Source organism: Trichomycterus rosablanca, chromosome 18 (genome assembly GCF_030014385.1).
Source record: "Trichomycterus rosablanca isolate fTriRos1 chromosome 18, fTriRos1.hap1, whole genome shotgun sequence".
Taxonomy (NCBI): Eukaryota; Metazoa; Chordata; class Actinopteri; order Siluriformes; family Trichomycteridae; genus Trichomycterus; species Trichomycterus rosablanca.
The window spans coordinates 23728286-23744129 of NC_086005.1; the positions used below are offsets into that span (position 1 = coordinate 23728286).

The following is a 15844-nucleotide window of genomic DNA, read 5'->3' on the forward strand; positions in this document are numbered from 1 at the left end:
GAATGGAGCCATAAAAGTGATCTGCAAACAAACTCACTGAACTTTTTCACTGACAATCTGTAATAGCATACATAAAATAAAACACATAATTATTGCAGAGTTTAATGTGCTGTGAAATGCATCATAAAAATAAACCATTAGGCATTTCAAATGGGGGCTGGTGGGACACTGGGATCTAGAGTGACTTTAATGGATGTAGTGATGAATTCAGGGGAAAAGTGGATCATTTTTATTTTATTTTAATCAGCTGCTTTAATCTGGTTGCTGCAAAAACGGTTCCACTGGGAAACAGTGGAACACTGGGCACAAGGCAAGAATACCCATCGCAGTATCCCTATCTTCAGATATAGCCAGTCATGTCTGTGTAGATGTACGGCCGGCTGGCAGCATCAGACATTCCAGCGTGGTACTGTAATAGGAAATAAGTCAGTTTGTGAAATTTATTTCCTTCTGGTTATTCCATGATCAACTGTAAATGGTTTTATTGAAAAGTGGTAGCATTTATGTAGACAGATCATGTATCATTGCAGAGTGGGGTCACCGAGTGTTGATGTGCATAGTGCATAAAAGTCGCCAATGCTCTGCTAACTCAGTAACTTGAGTTCCAAACCTCCTCTGTCATTAACATCAGCACAGAAAGCATCAGATGGAGTGGTGTACCACCACCACTGGACTCTGGAGCAATGGAAACGTTTTCCGGGAGTGACAAATCATGGTTGGATGGATGGATGGATTCATGGATGGAAGGATTCATGGATGGAAGGATCGATGGATGGATGGATGAACAGCTGGATGGAAGGATGGATGAATGGATGGATACTTTATTCATTTCAAAGGAAGTACAGGCCCCAGTAGCTTGTTATATACATTATTACATATATAAATAAGTAGGATGGATGTCCATATAGTTCTTGACATAGGGTGTATTATCACTGTAGGTTTGATGTCTGCTTTAAAGACAGATGTTACTGATGTTTTTGTACAGATTTACTGTTTGCAAAGGTTTAAATCAGGTTAAGCATCAAGCAGATTGGGATTCAGAGGTGAATGTACTCTGAATTATTAAAATGTGACCCTAGCACAGCTCAAGACTGGAGACACCTCCTTATCTGCAGAATTTTGAATATTTTGGAAATAGCATACGTTTGAAGTAGCGTGTTGTTTACACAAGCGAGTGTTTGTACTTTAAAGGGAGACGCTGATTTACTGAGCTGCCTCTCGGACCACATCAGAGAGGCTTTCCACCACAAATTCAATTCACATGCTTTGCTACGCTTTCAGATATTTTTGATTTGGATATCATAAACTCCATATATTATATACAGTGTATCACAAAAGTGAGTACACCCCTCACATTTCTGCAAATATTTCATTATATCTTTTCATTAGACAACACTATAGACATGAAACTTGGATATAACTTAGAGTAGTCAGTGTACAGCTTGTATAGCAGTGTAGATTTACTGTCTTCTGAAAATAACTCAACACACAGCCATTAATGTCTAAATAGCTGGCAACATAAGTGAGTACACCCCACAGTGAACATGTCCAAATTGTGCCCAAATGTGTCGTTGTCCCTCCCTGGTGTCATGTGTCAAGGTCCCAGGTGTAAATGGGGAGCAGGGCTGTTAAATTTGGTGTTTTGGGTACAATTCTCTCATACTGGCCACTGGATATTCAACATGGCACCTCATGGCAAAGAACTCTCTGAGGATGTGAGAAATAGAATTGTTGCTCTCCACAAAGATGGCCTGGGCTATAAGAAGATTGCTAACACCCTGAAACTGAGCTACAGCATGGTGGCCAAGGTCATACAGCGGTTTTCCAGGACAGGTTCCACTCGGAACAGGCTTCGCCAGGGCCGACCAAAGAAGTTGAGTCCACGTGTTCGGCGTCATATCCAGAGGTTGGCTTTAAAAAATAGACACATGAGTGCTACCAGCATTGCTGCAGAGGTTGAAGACGTGGGAGGTCAGCCTGTCAGTGCTCAGACCATACGCCGCACACTGCATCAACTCGGTCTGCATGGTCGTCATCCCAGAAGGAAGCTGACGCACAAGAAAGCCCGCAAACAGTTTGCTGAAGACAAGCAGTCCAGGAACATGGATTACTAGAATGCCCTGTGGTCTGACGAGACCAAGATAAACTTGTTTGGCTCAGATGGTGTCCAGCATGTGTGGCGGCGCCCTGGTGAGAAGTACCAAGACAACTGTATCTTGCCTACAGTCAAGCATGGTGGTGGTAGCATCATGGTCTTGGGCTGCATGAGTGTTGCCGGCACTGGGGTGCTGCAGTTCATTGAGGGAAACATGAATTCCAACATGTACTGTGACATTCTGAAACAGAGCATGATCCCCTCCCTTCGAAAACTGGGCTGAAACTGAGTTTTCCAACAGGATAACGACCCCAAACACAACCTCCAAGATGACAACTGCCTTGCTGAGGAAGCTGAAGGTAAAGGTGATGGACTAAACCCAATTGAGCACCTGTGGCGCATCCTCAAGTGGAAGGTGGAGGAGTTCAAGGTGTCTAACATCCACCAGCTCCGTGATGTCATCATGGAGGAGTGGAAGAGGATTCCAGTAGCAACCTGTGCAGCTCTGGTGAATTCCATGCCTAGGAGGGTTAAGGCAGTGCTGGATAATAATGATGGTCACACAAAATATTGACACTTTGGGCACAATTTGGACATGTTCACTGTGGGGTGTACTCACTTATGTTGCCAGCTATTTAGACATTAATGGCTGTGTGTTGAGTTATTTTCAGAACACAGTAAATCTACACTGCTATACAAGTTGTACACTGACTACTCTAAGTTATATCCAAGTTTCATGTCTATAGTGTTGTCCCATGAAAATATATAATAAAATATTTGCAGAAATGTGAGGGGTGTACTCACTTTTGTGATACACTGTATATATATGAAAACACTGGGTTTGGGCAGGGGCACATCCTACATGTTTTGGAAACTTATGCAAACACAAAGAGAACCAGACAGGTGGAACATGTAAAACGATGCAATTCAAATGGTGTCCAAACAAACACACACACTGAAACAAATAGTGTAAATCTAACTGTGGCACCAGTGTTACCAGCAAAACTATTTACTTCATTGTACCTGTTAAAGCCGGTGCTGTTATAACCAGTGCTGAATAATCGAACCCTCACTGCACACAGCAGCTTTTTCTGGTAGGTCCGTCTTGGGTGGTCCATATCTCAGCGCGTCTGAGCTGTTTTGGCAGCATAGTAAGTTCAGCATGTAGAGGCTCTGTCTCCCCCTACAGTCCTGGGGTGTGTTTAAAAAGCTAGGGAGCGCTCTAGGTTTTCGAACACACCCCTGGAGACAGGATTCATGTGGCGCTACTTGACAGAGCAGTAAATCTCGCAGTCACGTGATTTTGCCAGCGACCTTGCAATGTGCTGGGATTTAAAAACAATTCTTATGAATGTCTGAGCTGGAAATAAGTTATCATCTTATAGTTATCATCTACTGTTTTACTGTATTTGATGAAAAAAGGAGAGTGATATTAAAATACTATGTGAGATCTTAATGACGTCAACATCTTACGTCAGAGTAACAAGAAGTTGATTTTTTATCCATTAATAACAGAGACATTAACAAAAAGAAGTAAATAATTGAATTAAGCTTAACTACGTTATTAAGCTTCACTACTTTTAGCCATACTAAGCAATACTATATATTTTTTTAATTAGAAAAAAATTTGGTCCCCAGAACTAGACTAGCTGTGTCTTTCCATTAATTGCATAATACATCTTTATGAATTGTTCTTTATCTACTATATGTATATTTTCAGTCCATCAATTGAGATCTATATAATAAAATTTCAATTATTTCTAACCATGATTATTGCTTTTTACTGTATATGTTTATTTGATAATTCAGATATGTTTTCCCCATCTATTTATTTAATTATATGTATTTTTTATTAAATACAATTATTATTATTATTCCGCTCTGGTGGCACGACAGTCTATCATGCTGGCCCATCAGACTGATGATTTTTATTCATTTAATTTCCATCAACAGCGTTATCCTGGTCAGAGCTGCTGCAGGTCTACTTTAACCAGGAAACACACAATCTTTTCTGTATAAATGCCCAGCTGCCAGGATCTTAGCGGTGCTATCGGATGGCTTGTTATTGGTTATGTCTTGGGATGGGGTCTCCTGAGGCATGCGATGGAATGGCGGCCTGTTCCTCTCAAGTGCCCAGGGTCATGACAGAAACAATTAATTACAGGGCTTTGGCCACCAAACCCAGACATAAACAACTGTGTAGACACCTGCCCAGCCGATAGAACCACTGATTTAAGCTTAGATCTAAGCAGTCGTGGGCTAGCTTAATAGACCACTGTACCACCTTAGCTTTACTGGTTATGCCATTTATCAAATTGTTTAATAAACTAGATTGATCAATAGTGTGACTTATTGCTATTTGTAGCTTCTTAATATTAGTATTAGTGGTCTGGGAAACAGCCAGAATGAATGTCCTGGTTTATTTCTGAAAAATTTTATAAATGGAAATGTATTTTGAGAGGTTTTACTACAATTAAATACATCATTAAGAATATCATAATGCAAACTGAGGGAAAAAAATGTAATCTAATTTATGAGTACAGATAACGGATGTGAGTAAACATAGTTCTGCTATTATATGAATGCAGGTGGAACATTTAGTAATCGAATTAATAATTTTCTTCTTTACCAGGGAAGTAAATAAATAAATAAATAGATGTTTAAGAAAATATCTTGACAAATTGTTGGCAGACCTAAATATTTTCTGGATCATGCACATTTCCAAAAATCATTATATACTCTTGCTTTTTGCTGTATCGCTCACCCGAGTAAACTGATCATCTTATTTCTCTTTTTCTTTCTCTACCTCTTTCCGTGCAGATGCAGGAGCTGTTCTACGAAAACTATGAACACAAGAAAGGGTTCATCGAGGACCTCCACAGCAGCAAGATTCACAGTGCTATCACCCTCCACCCTAACAAGCAACCGCCTTACCAGTACCGGCTCCACAACTACATGCTCAGCCGTCAGATCTCACAACTGCGCTACCGCTCCCTCCAGCTGCACCGTGAGAGCATGGCCATGAGCCACCTGAGCAACACAGAGGTGCAGTGGGAGGATCAGCAGCTGGGGGCACCACCCTCCTTCACACGCTACCAGCCGAACGAACGAGAAGACGTCATTGAGTGGGATTTCCTGACCGGGAGGTACTTGTACCCTACAAGCGAGAATAACGTGCCCCGCCAAGGGCTCGGCAATGCCTTACGCTTCGCCTTAGAGGACATTGTGCTCCAGGTGATGGAGATGATTAACGGAAACTCCAAAGCTCGAGGTCGGGTTATCGACTTCAAGAAGATCCAGTATGGCTATAAGAGGGTAAATCCTTTACATGGGGCTCAGTATATTCTGGATCTTTTGCTGCTCTATAAGAGGCACAAGGGACGGAAAGTAACAGTGCCGGTACGGAGACACGTCTACCTGCAGCAGTCCTTCAGCAGGCCTTTTTTCACCGAGCCTGAGGAGCTGGATGTAGGCGAGCTAGTGGAGGCAATTAACAGTGACTTTCAGTCCTTTTCGCTTCTCTCGAATTCATTCAAGATTTTCTCTCCATTCCAGTTTTCTGACTCCACCAAGGAGATGCGAGAGCACGCTCAAAAGAAGCTTCACATCCTCGTGCCTCTGACAGGCCGTTACGAAACGTTCGTGCGATTTATGGATAATTTTGAAAAGGTCTGCCTCATTTTAAACCAGAATGTAAAACTCATCATTATACTGGTGGATAATGACACCAACCAAGAGAGAGAGAAGCACCTGGAGCTTATTAAAGAATATCATAATAAGTACCCCAAAGCCGATCTGTCCGTAATACCAATGACAGGTGAGTTTTCACGAGGTCTCGCTCTAGAAATGGGTGCCTCCGGGCTTAATAATAACTCGCTCTTATTTTTCTGCGACGTGGACCTTATTTTCAACGGTGACGCGCTTCAGCGATGCAGAGACAACACCGTAGAAGGGAGTCAGGCCTATTTTCCAGTTGTCTTTAGCCAGTACAATCCCAAACTCGTCTACGCTGGGAGCCACCCCGAAGACAGCAACTTCGTTTTTACCAAAAAGACCGGCTTCTGGCGAGACTACGGCTTCGGCATCTCCTGCATATTTAAAAGTGACTTGATGAGAACCGGAGGCTTTGATACGTCAATACAAGGCTGGGGACTCGAAGATGTAGACCTGTTTACAAAGATCATAAACTCTGGTGTGAAAGTGTTCCGCTCCCAGGAAACCGGCATTGTGCATGTTCATCATCCTGTTCAATGCGATACAAATCTAGAGCCCAAGCAATACAAAATGTGCCTAGGGTCTAAAGCGAGTACGTACGCATCTGCGATGCAGTTAGCTGAATTATGGCTGGAGAAACATTTAGGTGTAGGATACAACAGAACCTCATCCTGACGTTTTAGCCTTCTGTCAGCACATCTGTCACTGGAGATTACCTCAGTTCCTCAGACCTGAACTCTAAAGGCTGGCTGTGTGGACGCGAGTCTAATGTGAGCAGGTTTTGCCTAATTAAAGGTACATTAGCTCCTTTGGGGACTAGCTGACATTTGTGCAGTTGACTCGTCCACGGCGTCTTCCAAATGTCATTTGTCACAAAGTTATAGGGGTGTAATGATACACAAATTTCATACTTAATACATAATGCTGTTTTTGCATCACAATACCATACATTTACAAGAAATTAAAAAATGTATTTCCTGCATTCATACTTCACATTTTGGTCAAATATACAGTTGAAGTCTGTAGAACCTGATTGCAGAATTAAGCAGTTTAAACAAACATCAATTATATGGCCACTTGGGTGCTCAGGTGGCGCAGCGGTAAAACACGCTAGCAACCAGAGCTGACAGTTCGAACTCATTGTTTCGAATCTCAGCTCTGCTATCTGGCAGGCTGGGTGCCTACATAAACAACGATTGGCTGTTGTTCATACAGGGTGGGTGCTGGACGAGGATTCCTCATAACTGATGCAATTACGACCTCTGCTGGCTGATTGATGGCACCTGCACAGAGACGAGGTATAATGTGTTGTTTGGGTGTGGCTCTCCGTACACAAAGCCGATTTGCATATGAACTCGTCGGATACTGCACATGTGTCAGAGGGGGCGTGTGTCAGTCTCGGCTCTTTTCAACCAGGGTGGGGATGAACATCAGTAGAGAGGAAGAATAATGCAATTGGGTAATTGGATAGAAATGTCTTTCTCCGTCAGCCAGTTCAGAAGTGTTGGCTAATTGGCTTCATACTTCATATTATTTAAACCAAATAGCGTAGCATAACCTTTATACAATCAGATTGGTTACAATGCTCGTTTATACATAAGCCACAGGCCCTGGTTCTGGTTTCATGTAGTTTTAGGTGCATCATTATACCAAAAACATTTGTGATGTGTTATTTGACTTTGTACTTAATGAAGCAATCATGAACTCTACTGGTATACTCAGGAGCTTATTTTCCATCATGAACATCATTTCTGAATGTGTTAAGTATGATGCTTGTTGTTAAAGCTGTATGAGAGGTGTTTTTGTTCCCAGGGATACAAACATTGCTATCATTGCTTAATGAATTATACTTATTATATTTATAACTTTAAAGTACCATAAATGTGCTTTATATTCTCCAAAAGGGGACTAAAGATAAATCTTTATATTTAAAATAATGTTTATTTTTCATTTATCAGCAGTATTTTAAAGATATTGTAAATTTTACTTTGTAGTTGCAGTAGGATTATTATTTAAGGTACTGGTTACCTCCCAATGTGTGTTATGTTCTATATATATATATATATATATATATGTTCTTTTTTAGTGAATTTTGCGGAGCTATGTTACAATTAACAAATTAAATTATGATGACATTGTTCATTTTGATTATTTATAATAAATATTATAATGCATAAACTGTATGGACCTGTCCAGGGTGTTTCCTGCCTTTTTACCCCAATGATTTAGACCAACTGCGACCCTGACCAGGATAAAACGGTGGTAAAATAGACAATGAATAAATGAATAACCTTTTTTGAAACTGAGTGTCTGTGTCTATTCACTAGCAGCCAGTATGTCATAGTTATAAGACAAATTACAATATGTAAAATTAAAAAAAACAACAACAGTGTTTGAGTGCCACATCAGTGCAGGTAAGTGGGTGCCACAAATCAGAGCGGTTCCTTGGTTCTGGGGTTGATGCTCACCTCTAGTTAAAACTTTTCATAATATTATATTATAATATATAACATATATATATATATATATATATAGCAAGTGTGTTTGTGAAAATGTGTACCCATGTAGTAAAAGATAGCCTCATCAAAATCAGGTGCTGATGTTGAGAAAGTTATGTTAAAATCCTAACAAACATCAGTACGTTGGTAGGCATTAGAAGATTGTAAGTTTTGAATACTTTGCTTTGCACACACAGAAATGGGGCAATTTATAAAAATAATGTAAATTATATGTGTAAATAGTGTAAATTATAAGTACGTAAAGCGCCTTACGCACTTTGCGCACCCTACGGAGTATGCGTAGTGAGGCTCTTATTCAGTCTGCGCATGCGTAGTGAGGCTCTTATTCCATTTGTTTGTTTTGGTGAATGAGAGCTCTTTTCTTTTGACTTTGTGCTTATACATGTAAACAGAATAGCATTTATTTTAATTTTAAATGAACAAGGACACATGTATTCAGTCACTATTAAACATTTACAAATGTATTCACCCAGCAGACACAACTATGTGGTATGAGTTACACCATGATTGTAACGTTCTGAGAAAGTAAAGCACCAGAAACAAGAAATCTGAGCGCTTTAATCAACTGAATTTATCTACAACCCTACTGAGAGCAGCTACTTACAAAAATGTATGTATTACAATATTAATATGATAGAGTTATAAATACAGAGTGCTTATAGAAACAGAAATCACTGCAATTAGCCAGAAAAGTGGAACTTCGGTCGATAATAAATGCACATGTTTATCATTCATGTAGGAGTATTTTAGCACTGCACTCTCAACTGTTTCTATCAAAAGAAGATTATGTGATTTAAACATCGTATTTTAAGAAGTAAAAACACGTTCAGCTCGTATAAAAGCTCCCGGTTTCTTCTGCTCATCTTCACTGTTCAGTCTGACAGTAAAACTGTTTTTTTCCTCTGGTGAATTACTCAATATGCCTCAGTGCTCAAAACACAACATTACATTTTCTTTTCTTTAGTATTTGAGCTCCTGTACAGACGCTATTGTGGTGCAGCCATATTGTTTAATGTTTATTTACTCTTATTTATGAGCTAATCCAAGTCAGCAACTGGACAAGTTACCTCAGCAAAGATCCACATGATGGCGCAGAAACACCACAAACATTCTGTAAACGCTTCATTTGGTCACATTTCTGTTTATTGTCAAAACTGTCATAAATAACGAGTACAAATGATTATTTTCTTATATGGAATTGCAATAAATTATTTCATTTCAATGTAAGTAATATAATAATACGCATTAAAATGAATGATGAGTCGGTTTAGTGATTCAGTTGTTCATTACAAGTTCTGGTCTTTGTCAGTCACGTGTTTAGCGAGGTGACGTCACCTCAAGTAGCAGCAAACACACTTACATTACTTATTTATTCTTTGGAAGCAGTGAAAGCTGGAGACTAAAGTTACACAAACTACTGGTTCCAGACTCCAGTCCAGATGGTGGCGGTAATGCACCAAAAAGTTGGTTGCCAACCTCCATAAAGAAGAAGAAGAAGAAAGCTGGAGAAGCAGACGCGAAATGAGAGGAAACCATACCGGGGCAAACTCATCTAGGACACCAGGGATGGTTGTTTGGATAAATGATCATCTGTTAACAGCATTGATAAGCTAAGTTGGTTGTGAGCGGGTGGAACAGCGACCATGTTGCAGTAAATGTTTGTGTTCAAGCTGCTTATTTTGCACAAAGAGTATTTAGTTTTTGTATGTGTTTATTTACAAGTACAAATAAAGTTCATATATTTGAAATTTAGTGTTCTTGATTACTGTCCTGATTTGCACACACACTTAAACACAATGGTTCTTTAGTCGAGACGATGGTTCATTTGTACTTAAAGGCTTCTGTGCATTATGAAATGTAGCCTAATTATCATCAGAAACACAAATAATGAAAACCACATTTAATGTTAGTGCATGATTTTTTCAGAAGCATTTATCAATCTCCTGCTGAAACTTTCTCTTGGATCTAATTAATATTTTTTCATTCTTCTTTCATTGCTGACAGAACTTTTTTTATTGAACATACAGAAATAGGAGTAATTTTATGGAATTTATAGTGTAAATTATTCATAGGTAAAGTACAAACACACCTTACGTACTTTGCGCATCTTACGCAAATTCACGAAACCACCCCCATACGTAGGTCAGTTTTGTGAATCGGAGCATGCGTAGTGAGGCTCTCATACCGTGTTTGTGTTTTGGTGAATGTGAGTGCTTTTCTTTAGACTTTGTGCTTATAATTGTAAACAGAATAGCATTTATTTTTATTTTAAATTAACAAGGACACATGTATTCGGTCACTATTAAAAATCTACATTTTTATTCACCCAGCAAACACAACTACGAGTTAGCCGCTTGGTGGTGATAGATACTTTACTTATCCCGAGGGAAATGACCATGATGGTAACGTTGTGAGAAAGCAAATCACCCAGAAACAAGAAATCTGACAAAAATGTCTGTATTACAATATTAATATGATAGAGTTATAAATACAGAGTGCTTATAGAAACAGAAATCACTGCAATTAGCTTAGCAGCTAACACTAGCGACTAAACTAACAAGTACCCGTGTTGTTTACCTTGGATATTAACTCACAGCTGTAATGTGTTTCGTATAGTTAGTGTACTGCACACAGTGTACAAGTCTTTATCTTTCATAATAATAATAATAGTTATGGTGTATGAGTTATTCAGTATCTTTTATTCAGTATATTTTAGTCAGTATCTCAGCTGTGAACTAGTTGGCTAGGCTGGTATTGACATTCACACGGCTGTTCTAACCTTATTACTAGGGATGGGCGGATCGATTCAAATATCGATAGTATCAATACTTCAGTTTTACTTTTTCTCCGCTACATTCAGCACGTTTCTCCTGTTTTATAAGAAAGTAGAAACCATGTTTGTAGAGACGCTCCTCTCACATCTTACATGCTCACCTCTCTCCTCCTGCTCTGCTGTGTTTTGTTGTGGTACCGTCACGTGATTAAAGGCGCTGAGAGACCAGAGAGAGAGAGAGAGAGAGAGAGAGAGAGAGAGAGAGAATAGGGGCTGAGAGAGAGGAGCTGTGTGGGGATATTTTTTAGAAAAGTGCAATGAAAGGGATAAATTATGTTTTGTTATTATATAATTGGTTCTGAACAAAAATCTCAGACTTTGTTCATTATAGTAATAAACGCCCTACTCATACATCATGACACACTGCTCTCCCCTACATTAAAGTAAACAAACTGCTTTTATAAGTAAAAAGTATCGGTATTGCCATCGGCGATACTGGCCCTGTATTTACTTGGTATGCAGTATCGCACACCACTACTTATGATTACTAGTCCAGTATAACCACTAGGCTACTGCTTGTCCAGCTACTATTAGAAGTAGCAGCCACATGTTTTTTCTTAAATATTAGTTGTTAACTGAGACCACATTATCTGTATTTGATCATAGGTTAAAGGTCAATATTCAGAGTTGGCAAATGGGCTGTAATGCTAGAGCTCTGTGACATGCAATTTGTAGAAAAATACAGGGAGTTGCTTAGTTATACTTCAGACTACGATTTAGTGATATGTCATTAATTATTTTCCTGACAAATACAGTCACAGTGACATGACTGATCAGTCTTGAGTTCTTTCCAGTGAGTCGGTTCAACTTGCTTAACTTACATATAAAAGCGCGTTCATTTCTCAAATGACTCTTTGTTTAGTAGCGATTTTGAGTGTGTATTTGCGCTCATCGTGAGTCGGCTCCAACGTTCACCTAAGAACCGAATTGAAGAGTCGACTCTTTGCGACCACGCGTCTCTGCGCTGTACAGTCAGCGCTGCACTGCTGCAAACTCAGCGCTATGGCTGACGAGATAGCCAAGGCGCAAACTGCAAAAACTGGAGGAGATACAATCTTCGGAAAAATCATCCGCAAAGAGATTCCTGCTAATATCATATACGAAGACGATCAGGTGCGAATTAGAGGCAATTGCAGATTGTTTTGATGCAAGTAGTCAACTTGCTAATGCTAACTGCGTTTAGCTTGAATATGACAGTCGCCGTGTGCAGATAAATAGCTGTGTTAAATTTATCTTATGACTTAACTTTAAATAATATATTTCATGCATATCCATTAATGAGTGCTTCCATTAATTGAATGCGCTATTTTGATAGTACTGAATCAAAGCTGTTATCTCGCAGTTGCAGCATATCTGCCCAGTCATTTATTCCTATTAATAGCACCTGATTAGCGGTGTAGCTAACGCAAAATAATAATAAAGTTTTTTAGACTTGTGTATGATATGGCTAAATTAAAATATAGTGGTGAATATGGTATCGGTACAATGAAATGTTTAAAATTGCTGCTAAAATTAGCGAAAACATGTACAGCGATTAAATGTACATTTACAGTAATATCACAGTGTTCCGTACAGTTTCACTTCATGATTATAAAACCCAGTTTTATCCAATTCTATCCAAAGCTGATTGCATTTTGATTTGAAAATGTTATAACAAGCTTCATGTTGTTGTAAGGCTGTTGCAAATGTATTAAAACCATTTGTGTATGATTTTTTATATTGATTCCACTTTTCTATTCTTTGTCTTAAAGTGCATAGCCTTCCATGATGTGGCTCCACAGGCTCCTACACATTTTTTAGTAGTCCCTAGAAAACCCATCTCTCAGATCTCAAAAGCTGAGGACAGTGATGCTGCAGTAAGTATGGACCCCTGCATAGCTGTTGCACAGAATCAGTTTTATGTCTTACTGAATTGTGCCAGTGACTGGGACAGTACGCAAATAAAAAAACAATGAATCACTTGTTAGTTAAGAACATGGATGATCTATGTAAACCCTTTCTGCATGGACGAAAATATCTTTATTTATGACTTATTTATTTACAATTATTACATGTATTTGTTCATTTATTTATTCATTTTCTGTTTTACTGCTGCTTTATCCTGGTCAGGTTCGCAGTTGGTCTTCATTATAAATGTCCACCTAAAATGATTGATAACAGGGTGTGTGTTCCTAATAAAGAGGCCAGTAAGTTTAAATAGTAGTTAAAAATCCCAACAACACTGCTGTACCTGCTACACTCAGAACACAACACACAACCGTACCATTAATGTGTTGCTCAGGATAATTTGCATTTTGCTGCAGGACAGCTGGGCGAAAATACTGGTTTAAGCAAATGTGGTCCAACCTCTGCACCACACTAGTCGTCCTGCATAGTGCAAAGATATAAGTGTGACATCTAGCTATATTTTTATTGGCATGTTATTTAGCTAGTTATTTTAATTTATTTGATATTTTTGGGGTTTCCAATCATGTAAGCGATTTCTTGCTGTGTTTCAAATCGCATCCTATGCACTACATAGTGTGGAACAATGCAATTAGAACAAACTATTGTTTTTTTTATGCTTGTTTTATTTTTATTTTGTCTAATCAGTCACATTCTTCTCTGTAGCTTCTTGGACACTTGATGATTGTGGGCAAGAAGTGTGCAGAGAAGGTGGGATTATTACCCCAAGGCTACCGGATGGTGCTAAACGAGGGCCCACATGGAGGTCAGTCCGTCTACCACGTCCATCTCCACATTCTAGGTGGCCGTCAGTTGGGCTGGCCTCCAGGTTAACTAGCACCAGTCCTAATGTCTACTGTCAGCTGTAACCAGTCCTGTGGTGTTTATCTGGATTAACAAAGTTCTGTATTATTATGTTAATGTCATGAGGATGCAATAGGGAAAAACAATAAATGCACTTACCAACGATCATATCTGTATGTCTTGTTCAGTCTGGAAACCTTGTCTGTTAGTACGAGGCATTCAGCCCCCTATAGGAGAAATACAGGCTCACTTGAGGGCGCCCTTGTACAATAGGTGCAAATGTGGGCCTTGTATATAAGTGAGATGCACAAGTTCAGGCCATTATAAAGCCTTCAGAAACCAGACATTGATGGCAAAGTGGCAAGATAAAAAGTGGCACCTTTTAACAGCGTACAGCTTCAATGGGCCCAGACAAAGCTCAGATTTAAACCCCATCAAACGGGGCCAACGCTGTACTTATGGCCATGGTTTTGGAATGAGATGTCTAACAGGCTTATAGTTATTTGTCTACATTTTTGCCCATGCAGTGTATCTTATTATTTAGTTAGGTAGTTAGTTTAGTGCCTAAATTGACTATTGATTAAAGGGTCATATGCCTTTTTGGACAAATGCTATATACTAAAATGTAAGCACATAAGGTGATATTCCAAATTCCTTTTGTTGTATTGGCCTTCACGTCAGGTAATGTCTGGATATGCCAGTGAATCAATCCCCACTGTAAATCTGGCACTTAATCTGTAATATTTGGGGCTGTTTTTCTCTCCAAAGGCTTCATAACCTTGTTACAATACAACACATACCATCAGAGATTCTAAACGAACATCTGGCCACCTCTGTCAAAAAGCTAAAAGTGGGTTTGTTGGTTCTTCCAGAAGGATCTAAAACATACAGCCAAATCCACACAAATAAGGTTTGACCCCAGATTCAAGCTGTTGCCATGACCATCCCAGTTCTCTGACCAAAACCCCACTCAAACATCTGGTGTGGGCTAAAAGAAGTCAACAGAAGAGGACCTCGAAGCAGGAAGAAACTGTAATGAAGCTGAGAAATGCAAAAAGAGGAATGTTAACATTTTTAGTACAATACCAAAACAGTAATTCCTGGTTTTTGCCTAGGGCCCCAAATTCACCAAATCCACCTTGCTTGTGGAGGAACTTTTGGCCTCTAAACATGAGTTGTAGGTATGGTTCATATGTAGCTGTGCATAAAAAAAAGTATGTAGAAATGGTATTAAGCCAGCAAACACAACCTATACTGAATGTGTTTGAGATCAAACTATGTTGGTGACAACATTAAATACTATTACTTATTTACATTGTGATAGTTATATTAAATTTTAACTGTTAGCAACTATATTGTGTTAATTCATACAAACTTTGGTAGCAGTTTTATATTCTGGTGTTTAATGAAGTAACATGACACAACCAACAAATTGCATCGACAACCTTATCTTCTAAATAGAGTTAACTTTATGCAGTAATTTGTCATCATATTTAAAAATGTTTAATGCTATAGGGCTTCTAAAATGGTTAGACTATAAGTTATACTCAGTTTGGTAAAAAAAAATATGTGGACCACAAGTTTGTTGTATATCCCATTCCAAAACCATGGGCAATGGTAAATATGGAGTCTATATTAGCCTGTTCTGGAAATATTGCACATTGTTATCTTCAGGCTAAAAAAAAGAAACGGACCATTTAAAATGTTACCAAAGCAAAGTTTTAAACTTCATGTCTTTCGTTTTATCGGGATGTATTAGTACTAGTACATGGCATAGATGACTTGCAAATCCGTGAAGGCACTGTAAACACAAAAAAAATATCTTTATCTTTTTAGTTTGTTTAGTTTGGTTTTGGAGCATCATATACTGCCTTCCAGACAAGAAGGAATGTCCATGCTCATTTTAAATGACATCAAGCTCAATTAGCATGTGTT

General features: G+C 38.9%; 2 protein-coding genes across 5 annotated transcripts in view; both read left to right on the forward strand.

The window, feature by feature from the left end:
* The window catches only part of chsy3 (chondroitin sulfate synthase 3), a 34365-nt gene extending 26254 nt beyond the window's left edge, over positions 1-8111 (forward strand). For all 4 annotated transcript variants that reach the window (XM_063014060.1, XM_063014062.1, XM_063014061.1 and 1 more), the window contains one exon: positions 4916-8111. In XM_063014060.1, the coding sequence (XP_062870130.1) occupies positions 4916-6484 (1569 nt within the window). In that variant the 3' untranslated portion in view covers positions 6485-8111. The remainder of the gene's footprint in view (positions 1-4915) is intronic.
* A 3997-nt stretch (positions 8112-12108) lies between these two features.
* Positions 12109-14074, forward strand: hint1 (histidine triad nucleotide binding protein 1). The gene is made up of 3 exons (XM_063014085.1): positions 12109-12274; positions 12913-13017; positions 13772-14074. Exons 1-3 carry the CDS (start codon positions 12164-12166, stop codon positions 13937-13939), a joined length of 384 nt encoding a protein of 127 aa, XP_062870155.1. The 5' UTR covers positions 12109-12163; the 3' UTR covers positions 13940-14074.
* Positions 14075-15844: the final 1770 nt, after the last annotated feature.

Bases quoted from the DNA above. Each gene is read 5' to 3' on its own strand.
- hint1 (XM_063014085.1), top strand. From the start codon at position 12,164: ATGGCTGACGAGATAGCCAAGGCGCAAACTGCAAAAACTGGAGGAGAT. The intron at 12,275-12,912 runs GTGCGAATTAGA...TTTGTCTTAAAG, and splicing joins TCATATACGAAGACGATCAG to TGCATAGCCTTCCATGATGT. The intron at 13,018-13,771 runs GTAAGTATGGAC...TCTTCTCTGTAG, and splicing joins CTGAGGACAGTGATGCTGCA to CTTCTTGGACACTTGATGAT.